At 37.8% G+C, this 10,347-nt stretch overlaps 1 protein-coding gene across 1 annotated transcript; it reads left to right on the forward strand.

Annotated features, from left to right (window-relative positions):
- The first annotated feature begins 5,429 nt into the window (after positions 1-5,429).
- LOC103453348 (protein ecdysoneless homolog) lies at positions 5,430-9,708 on the forward strand. The gene is made up of 5 exons (XM_008392893.4): positions 5,430-6,759; positions 6,980-7,318; positions 7,912-8,045; positions 8,771-8,910; positions 9,207-9,708. Exons 1-5 carry the CDS (start codon positions 5,573-5,575, stop codon positions 9,384-9,386), a joined length of 1,980 nt encoding a protein of 659 aa, XP_008391115.1. The 5' UTR covers positions 5,430-5,572; the 3' UTR covers positions 9,387-9,708.
- Positions 9,709-10,347: the final 639 nt, after the last annotated feature.

Consider the following 10,347-nt stretch of genomic DNA (forward strand, 5'->3'; position numbering starts at 1 on the left):
AGTGGGGATTTCCTTAATCATTTTCCCCACAACTCTGCTACTACGAAGTATCTGTGAGTGGACCCTTTCTAAAATTACATGATTTTATAGTTCAATTGCATAAATGAATAGCATCCCTTACAAGTTTATGAATTGATTTTATGTTGAGCATGTTTATTGAAATGTTGATTTTCGTCTCGTGCTTTTGGTGAGGAATTAATTATTGGCCTATTTTGAGCTATATTTTAATATATCGTATTTTCTATGAAAACCATGAACTGGTAGACTATCTGATGAATGACGATAGGATACTAGAACATGTTTTAGAAACCCCTCTTTATAGTATAGATGATGGATGACTTTATACTATGAAGTGGTTATTTACGAGAGGCGTAACTATTTGTGCATACCTAGTGGACACTATGCCGCCTAGGACGAGGATCTGGTGTTGGCAGTTAGGCTGGGAGAAATAATCCCTAACTACGAGCTGAGGGACACGGAGCAGGCTTTGGGCCGGGAGTTGGTAATCTCTGGCTACGGGCGCAGAGACCACGGTGCTGGCATAGGGCCGGGAGATATATTTTTTTTCAGTGATCTTACTAGCGGTACACCGCGCTTACGAGACAATCTACGAGACAATAAACGCGATGATTTATATGATATTTTCCGCGTTATACCTGTTGAGATATTTTATGGCATGAGAGTTTCAAAAAACCTATCACTTATTATGCTAGTAGTTTTCATTATAAACTCTGGGGGTTAGTATGTTCATAACTGTTTTCGTATTATGTTTATGTATATAAACTTGGTCCACTCACCCTTGTTTTGCGCCCCCTTTCAGGATTTAGAATTGAGGCATACGATCCCGACGTCAATTCTTTCGCATTGGTATATTCGAGTCCTCTCAGTGTAGGACCTACATCCTTTTATTTATTAAATTTTACATTAATTCTTTTAGAACTCTAGTTAGTTGTATGTTATGAACATGTTCCTAAATTATTAATTCATTGTATTTTAAATTCATAACCCTTATTTATTTCTTATTCTTAGCTTTTGTATCAATTAATGGCTTTCGAGGCCAGCACGTGTCTATCTTGGTATTCGGGGAATGTCAGGGTCGGGGCGTGTCATATTTACCCTAAAGCGTGGGAGGAATAAATTCGTATCGAACTTGTCATTCTCGATGGCGACAGAAACAGTTTAAACTTAATTGGTACCAATATAGGTTTGTTAATATCAATTCAAACATCCCAATCGTTTTCAAAGAGACTACATTAACATGTATCATCCCTTTCAAGTCACATTCGCAAACTACTAAAAAAACTGTACAGCTCGTCGTTCTCTACACGGTACGAAAATTGTGTTAACCAGGTGACTGCCTTGGCAGCCATGAAAATTGTTCATCCATCTCATCGGTAGAGCATGTTATTTTTTGTCAAGTAACGTCTTTTTCACCGATAACCTTGGTAATCAAGCCAGTAAATTGTGGTTTAACCAAGTTCCGTTAAGCACAGTTACTGTATCGCTAAGGCATTTTGCTAAGGTCAGTTCATAGTGCGTGTAGATGATTTCTGACCATTGACACAATGTGGACTCAACATGGACCAATTGTCGGAAATCGCTCTTGCACGTGTAGATTGATCATAGCACTGCTCTAAAGCTTGGATGCATCATTATCATTCACATTCGACGATCAAAATTTTGAAGTCGCATTTCACAATGGGAGAAAATGTGTCTCTCGGTTGACATTGAAATCAAACAAACTTCAGACAGATAATTCAGAAACTAGAGCTTGCAAAGTTGACATTTAATCGGTCATCTGTGTACAGTGGCCTCAATCTCGAAGAGTCGATCTTGATCGAACTGTGTTAGGGTGACTCCCTTCACCTCCATGAAAATCGACTGCCCGCATCAGCATAGTTTGGCAATTTTTTCAAGCATATTTTTCACCCAAGACCTGTAACTTGATCAACACGCCACCGATGTCTAACCTGTCGATTAGATACAACCAACTGTAAGAAAAACAGGCAGTTGACACAACCATTGAGACAAGAACAAAGCATTGAAGAGCTGCTTACACTTTAATTTGTGCCTATTTTCTGTTTAATCAATTCCGCTATCACATTCGATTTCACTGCAAATTAAAAACAATGAACACTTTCAATGACATGCTGCAGTTAAAATTATCAAGAATTAATCGTAGACGAACAAAATCTAAAACTTTCGAGAGAAATTAACATTTAAAATGTCAGTTGGCTTAACATAGAAAGCCGTTGACTAAGTGAGAGAAATTAACTAAACTCAAAACTAATATTCACAGATCGTTTGTGTTCAATATATACATGCATGTTTAAGCTGGAGAGAGAAGTAATCTCTTTTAAATTTACAACAGAAACTAAACTCAGAAGTACAACCTCAGATGGCCTTGGTCTTTCTCATCATCCACTTGATTCCTTTCTCACCAACAACCACAAATTCCAGAAATAGCAATTTATTTGTACAAAAAATGCATTTTTCAGATTCATATACAAGTTATTTTCTTCAACACGCTCAAAACTTTCCTCAAATGTACTAGACGTTCTTCTTTGGTCTTGCTATAGATTAAAATATCGTCGAAATAAGCTACAACAAAGAGACCAATAAAAGTACGAAAAACATGATTCATAAGTGTCATGAAGGTACTCGGTGCGTTAGAAGTAAAAAAGAGTTAAAAACACCTAAAATACTTGCAAGAGAAACAATGTTATCATAGTATAGTCAGCTCTAGCAAGGTCCTTCTCCACAAGGATTATTGAAAACAGTTTATATGTAAAACTAATTCTTAAATAAATATTTAAAAAAGAGTTTATTGAAGATTAATTTTATGACTTAAAATAATAAAAACGAATTTTAAAAACTTTGCCCTTGCAAAGTCGTTCTCCACAAAGATTATTGAAAACAATTTATATTTAAAACTAGTTCTTAAATAATAATATAAAACAGAGTTTAGAGAAGATTAATTTTATTTTATGACTTGAAATAATATATACGAATTTTAAAAACAATTTAAAGAAATCGGCAATAGGAAAAAAAACTAAAAAAAAAAACAACGGTTTTGAAAATCAATTTAAAAGACACTAGGGTTCCACTGTCACCTTAACAGTCCTAAGTAGTTATCCTAATTACTTATGAATTACCATGCATATTTTGAAGGTTAGGCTTCCTAAAGTGTGTTCTACATGGACCTCCAATCTAGAAAGTATATCAAACATGCAACCCGTCTGGACGTTTGGATCAAATCTAAACATGAAAGACTCATTAAGCTTTATGAAAACCTTTTAAAAAACCATGCAATCCTTAAGGCATGATATTCGCCCTAAGTGAACTTACAATTATTAACCACAAGAAGCCATAGTTAATTCCAGGGAACCTTTTGACCAAAATTGCATCAAACTACTTTTCTAAACATCCTAGTGGTAGTAAGCCTTAAGACAATAGATACTTTAAACGCGATGATTAATAATTCAAAATATACATGCATAATATCATAAGTAAATTGAAAAGAAACTACATATTCTTGCTTAAGCCTCATGGCCTTGTTGAGCAAAAGAAAGTTAGTTACGCATATTTATAATTAAAAACCAAAAAAATATCATTAAGAAGTAAACGAAGGAAAACACCTTGTATCAAAGTAACAATCATCAAAACCCTAAGTCGAATTCTGCAAAGTAATGCATAGAGAATCACAATGGCCGCCTAGGCCTCATTTATACTAGATAAATCCTTATTAAAAAAGGTCTTCTAAAAACTAGGAAACAAAATAACTTAAGATAAACTAGGAGATACACTCCTACATTAGTGTGGAGAATCTGCCCAGTTAACAGAAATGCCACTTTCATAGCTTAAAACACCTCCAAAGCAGGCCCAAGAAGTCTATTTTTAAAGTTTGATTTGTCCATAACATATTTGCAAAATGGCCCATTGCCATAAAACATCATAATGGACGCCAAAAAGCCCAAATAAACCCAAAACGTCACATTGACAGCTTCAAATGCTAGTCCTTTATTTCTCCACCACAATTAACCGCTTGCCATAAAAATTTGAAACTCTGATACGAACAAGTTGAGAGACTCACAACCATTGTCAATTGGAATCACTCCCAAATTTATCCATTTGATCATTTTTTGCTCAAAAGGAAGTCACAAGTCTTACATTAGAAATATAAACCGAAGTATCAAAGTCTCACCAAAATAATTATCAAAACATATTAAGAATTGGGTAAAATATTTAATACAAAATTGACTCATCAAAATACTATCAAACTTAGCTTTTTACTTGCCCTCAAGTGAAACAAAACTAAAGAACAAAATAAAAACTAACAAACTAGAAGACTTAACTAAAACTTGACTAAGACAAAATTTGACTTTAAATTGCAAGCCATAGAAACCTACACCACCACCACTCGGGGTGGTTTGGTATGGGATACCGAACCAAAACCTTAGTCCTGATTCCCAAACCTAAATTTTCGGTATTCCCAATTTCAAGACCTATCCCAAACCAAAATATCGGGAATCACAATTTTCGGGAATCCCAAAATAATTTCGATATTTCGGGACAATCGAGAATCCCGAAATATTTTTGGGCTTTTGGTGATTCTGTATTCCCAATTCCCATATCTGTTATATTTTCACTGAAATAATCAAGTATATACTTCAAACATTACTGTGCTTCTTGTTTTCCTTCGTTTCGTGATTGTTCTTCCATTACTAGTTTCAACTTCATACTCCCGAATCCCGATGAGTTACCTGGCATGAAGTTGAGGAGGTAGAAGGAATAATGCATGAATTGATCAAACAATATCGGTAGGCAACATTAAACTCTTAAACAACCACCATTGCAACCGCGGATAAGTTTTATATGATATCTTCTTTTTTAGTACTGAGATGCAATTATAAGTTTATAACCTATAGAACATAGTTGTTTTACCATTTAAGAATACACTAGAAGGCAAACCTATTACAGAAGTTATATACCTTTTTATGATTCTGTGGAATACTCATTACACTTCCGGTGTTTATGTTCTCTACTTTCTTTAACAACTTTGACACTGGTGTTTGTGTTACTTCCAGTAAAGGTGACTCCTATCAATGAAATAGAATGACACATAACACATGTCATAATCCTTTATATCTTTATGTTGCAAGGATGAAAAATAAAGTAACATGATTTTTTCATTATTGTGCAAACATGATTTATATATATTATTATATGTGTGTGTATATATATATAATAATTAAAAATATATATTTCGGTTTGGTATGGGAAAACCGAAATATTGGGAAGACAATCCCGATTCCCATATCGAAATTTCGGTATTTTTTCGGGATAGCATATCAAAAATTTTGGGAAAATCGGTGTGGGACATCTTTTGTTTGGGATTGGTATTTTTTCGATTTGGTTCGGGATTTTTGGGAATTTTTTCCACCCCCAGCACCACCAAATGCTTCTGCTTCTGTGCGCTGAGGTCTGGGCTGCACTCCTGGGTTATAAATTTAGAACTGGTGAGAAACTTCTTTTAAATTAGAACTTTTACATAAGTAATCACCACCACCAAATGACCCACCGAGACAGCAAAACAATGGCGGCAGCAGCACCACCACCATCCCCCAACCCATCACCTTCCGCCATCTTCTCCCAAAAAGCCTCCAGACTCCCCGACGACACCGTCTTCTACGCCATCTTTCCCGACTCCGCCCTAACCTCCACCACCACCATCGCCTCACTCCAGTCCCTTCACCTCCAAATCCTCCAAACCCTCACTCCCCTCACTGCCGACTACATATGGCAGCACGAGCCCTTCACTCTCTCCCACTCCACGCTCCCCAATACCTCATGCCTCTGCTCCGTCGACCGCCACCTCCCCCACCTCCACGGCAAGCTCCGCGTCGCCGACAACTTCGAAGACGAGTGGTTCACTGTCTTCCTCCTCTTCCACATTTCCTCCACCTTCCCCGACCTCTCAATCAGAGTCTGGGATTCCGACGGCGAGTTCCTCCTCATCGAAGCCGCCTATCACCTCCCTCGGTGGCTCAACCCCCAAAACAGCCTCAATCGCGTGTTTATTCGCCATGGACATCTCCACATCGTCCCTAAAGCTCGACTCCCGAACCCTACCCTTACGGACTCCTTGAATTTCATTGCGAATTTCGGGCAGGAGTCCCTTGCTGCTGAACCGGTCCAGATTGCGGTGAAGAATAGGATATCGGAGTATCCAGAAAAGGCGAGGAGGAATTTGTATGTGGTTAAGGTTAGGGTTCCTGTGGCGGTGGCGCAAGTCTTGAGTCAGGAACCGTGCCTGATTGCTCTAGCCGTTGAAGGTTTCTACGACCGTGATATCGATACTATGAAGTACGCTGGGAAAATGGAGAGGTTCTTGAGCAGAGGGAGGGAAGAGGAGTTGGTATGTGTATCGGTGAAGATGTCGAGGGCAATGTACGCGCAGCTGGTGCAGCAGGCGTTTCAGGCGCCCAAGTGTTATCCAATGCCGAACAGGAGCGAGGATAGGGCAGCATATATGGAGGCCGAATTGGGGATGAAGATTGGGTGCGGGATGGAGATGATGTATCAGCAGAGGAGAAAGGAGGGGTTGGAAGGGAAAGGGAGTAGTTGGGAGGCATTTAAGGAGAGCTTGGAGGGGAGTGGATACTTTGAAGGGTTGATTCCCGGGTCGAAAGAGTACCAGAGGTTGATGCAGAATGCGGAGGAGTATTATCGAAGTAGTGCTTTGTTTTCGAGGGCAAGGTAGTTTGGTTTTATCAATTCAAGTTTATTGTTATTCTGGTAGAAGATAGCATTTTTATGAATAGGGAATATGTAGTAATGTATAAGCATTACGCTTCTGTTGATAGAAGACATAAAGACTTAAATTCCATTCAAAATCGATTGCGTTTTAGATGCTGCGTAAATGGATGTTGGCATTCTTTAGTGTTGGCAATTAACGAAGGTGTTACTAATCTTGCAGTGATATGATGAGTGCGCCAGTGAGACGCATAGATGAAATTCTTGCTTTACCATATTCAGCTGATGATTTTAGGGGTCAAGAGGTTCCACCTTCTGACGATGATTCTTGGCTTTACAATGGAGAGGAGGAATTGAACTCAGAACTTATGGAGAGACAAAAGGAGATGGAACATTATGACTCAAAAAAGAAAAAGAAGCAGAAATCAAAGGAGCAGGGCGATGCTGGTCCATCATCCAGCTCTAACGTTGATGGGTTCAATCCTGGTGATATAGCAAAAACCATGCAGGCATTTGTCCAGAAGATGTCAAGCTACGAGGGAGCTGAGGTTCCAGAGAGCAGGTTAGTGTACTTCTATTTACGTGTCAATTGTTCATGAGTTTAGTACCAATTTTTTTACCAAATACTGAAATAAGAGCACATTTACATCCATGTGAGCGTAGATTTCTAGTGTGGTGGCACCTAGATTTTTTAATGCTCGTACTTGTCATAATGTAGTGCAGTGGCTTTAGAGTCTCCTATCGAAGAAATAAACTTGCATATCATAGGTTTAAAGTGAGTGGGCAACATCTGAATTCTGCATGCCGGATTCTTTGTACGTTCAGTAATTGTAGGATTAGATTGTGTGATTAAAGTTTCCGGCAAAGTACTTAAATCTTAGTGTGAATTTTGAGCCTATGTAACTCTAGCTTTGCTCAGTCTTACAGTACTGGTTGTGTAATCTTGAGTGAGTACCTGTCGTTACTTTAATACTAAGCTACAAGCTTGATTATGCAAATTGATTATTTCCATGTTCTAGTTATTCATGAAATTGATAAGTTTCCCAATCATTAGACTCTGTATTAAGTCAGTTTTTAGATGTTGGTGAGTTTATTAAATGATTAAAATACAAGCACGGAGTTGATCGTTTTGTATTCTGTAATCATCTTTTGAAGGAACCTAACAGAAGTGGACTTTGACGCGGACCGTTTCTATAAAGATCTAGAATCAATAATGAAGTTTGAAGGCAATGAGGATGCTGCTATTGATGATGATACTGAGGAAGGGTCCTCATCGGAAATGGACTTCGGTGAGATGCGTATCTTTTTATCATTTCCTTTGATAGACTGAATTTTCAATTATTTTAATGTCCACAAAATTGAAAACTTTGTTAAACCATGTGTGTGCACCAAAGGGAAAAAAACAAGGAACAAAAAGAAAACCAGACACTAAGCACACAGGTTCAATGGAAAGCCTTTTGTATTAAATTTAAACAACTAGCAATAAATTATCAACATCTAAAAAATTATTGAAAGGACATGGAGTCATTTCATGAATGCAGGACAAACTGTTATAGGGCTTTGAGAAAAATCAATTTCAGCTTGTAGATGGAATTCTATTGCTCTTCCTTCTAAAGCAAGTTTGTTGGGGTTATTCATACTCATACATACCACCTAAAGGGAAGAGGCATAGCTTGCTGTCTGATTCCTTTCATGCCTTTATTTGTCCTCTCACAACCATCTAATAAACTGAAGGACCTTTGGCATAACCCTTCAAACCCCAAACAAATAAAAAACGAGTTACGTTGTTCATGCACATGGAAGTTGTGAGGCAACAACTAAGATTCTCCTTTCATCACTTGAGTAGAAATTGAAATTTCGTGCAGAAAATGGGAGAGTAGTGATATGTCACTCTATTTACCATTCCGAAGGACGATCCAACGTTGTTATCTGATGCTTGTTTGTGATGTACTGATGATGTGATTTGAGTTGCATGATCATAATATTGTTAAGCTGCTTGGTTTGCTATTCACAGATGAATCCGAAGATGAGAGTGAGGATGGGGAGGATACTTTCATGCATTCTTATTCTGACGCTTTAAATGACGAGTTAAAATCTACAACCCTCAAGAAAAGTTTTGTTCGTGCTGATGAACAAGCCCCAAAGAAAAATGAGGTACAGTTGAATTTTTTTTTAATTCCTTATTGGTTTGATCTCATTTGGTTGCGTATGAATAAATAAATTTAGCTTTCTAAAGTTTGTCACACATAGAGGTGTCACTGAAAATTTTCAGCAACACTCTTCTTTGTTGGTAAACACGTGGTCTTACTGAAGTGATACTGCATGCATACATTGCATAGTTCCTCGGACTTGCACTAAATCACGCACTTTTTCTTCCAAAGTGAACTTGGTTTTAATCAATAGCCTTTTTGTTCTTGGGGGTGATAAATGGATTGCATTTGTGTATGCAGGGAACGTCGCATGCCACAGAAGATATGGAGGAGGATTTCACTCCTGTGGATGTGGATGTGAATCTCGTAAAGAGTCTTCTCGATTCATTTTCTAGTCAACAAGGCCTTCCTGGTCCCGCTTCCAATTTGCTTGGGCTAATGGGTGTACAACTCCCACAAGATGATAACAAAGGCAAATGAAGATCACATTTAGGTTTAGAACCCAATTTTGTGTTTGAAGAACGGTAACGGGGAAAGCTTATGAAGTGCGGGGGCCTCTTGATCGAGTTCACGGGGTGATTGTTATACCATCCGAGTGTAGTTCTTAACCCTCTGTTGGAACTTTGTAACAACTCCCCTTTTTGCTCTCACTTTCTCGTTGTTTCGTAGTGATTATGTAGCACGTATTTGTATCTATTTTTTGGGTTTTTTGGACGTCAATAGAGTTATCAGCTATGTAACCTTTGGTATAAAAGAAAATGAAAAAAGTACATGTTTTTCCCTGGTGAGCCGGGTGCTGCTATTGTTGTTGTATGTCTTGTATATATACAACAGAAAAAAAACACGTTTGGGTTCTCTTAAAAAAGGACTTACATAGAATGAGTTCATTGTCTCCAATGAAGTCCTTAAATTGAGTTCTTACCACTTTCTACACTGTATGTCTTTAAATTTAGCTACTTTGCGACTTCCAGTGGGGCGGAGCTCCAGTCCCTATAGTATAGGAATTGGCCCGAGTACTAAAAAATTTCCTCACATTTGAGGACCAGTAAGTAAGAAAATTAACTAGTTTCTAGTACTAGACTTTATGTCACAAAAGTACTTTCATGAAAAACTTCAACACCTGTAGGCAAGATGAAGATTTTCACAACTTTTGTGAAATAAAACCCATACTATGCCATCTTAATTAAACTAAAAGAAGTAATCCACACTTGGTAGGCAAGAAGATTATCCCTTTTATTCTAATTAAGATGCAAAATTGACTATAGTAACTCAAAAACACAGTCCCATCGTCAACTAAGTCGTTGTGTCTTGCTTAGTTAAAAAGGCATTGGTCAACTCCGTCCTGAAACAATACAAGAAGTTACATGGATTAATTAACTGTAAGTGACAATATTATGATAACCAGATTTGAGCTTCGAGTCTTGCCAACAAATGGCACTAA

This window comes from Malus domestica, chromosome 11 (assembly GCF_042453785.1).
Source record: "Malus domestica chromosome 11, GDT2T_hap1".
Lineage (NCBI taxonomy): Eukaryota > Viridiplantae > Streptophyta > Magnoliopsida > Rosales > Rosaceae > Malus > Malus domestica.

What these genes read in the sequence shown, in the direction of transcription:
- LOC103453348 (XM_008392893.4), top strand. Translation starts at nt 5,573, where the DNA reads ATGACCCACCGAGACAGCAAAACAATGGCGGCAGCAGCACCACCACCA. An exon ending in GCTTTGTTTTCGAGGGCAAG is followed by an intron (nt 6,760 to 6,979) that starts GTAGTTTGGTTT and finishes CTAATCTTGCAG; the next exon opens with TGATATGATGAGTGCGCCAG. An exon ending in AAGCCCCAAAGAAAAATGAG is followed by an intron (nt 8,911 to 9,206) that starts GTACAGTTGAAT and finishes TTGTGTATGCAG; the next exon opens with GGAACGTCGCATGCCACAGA.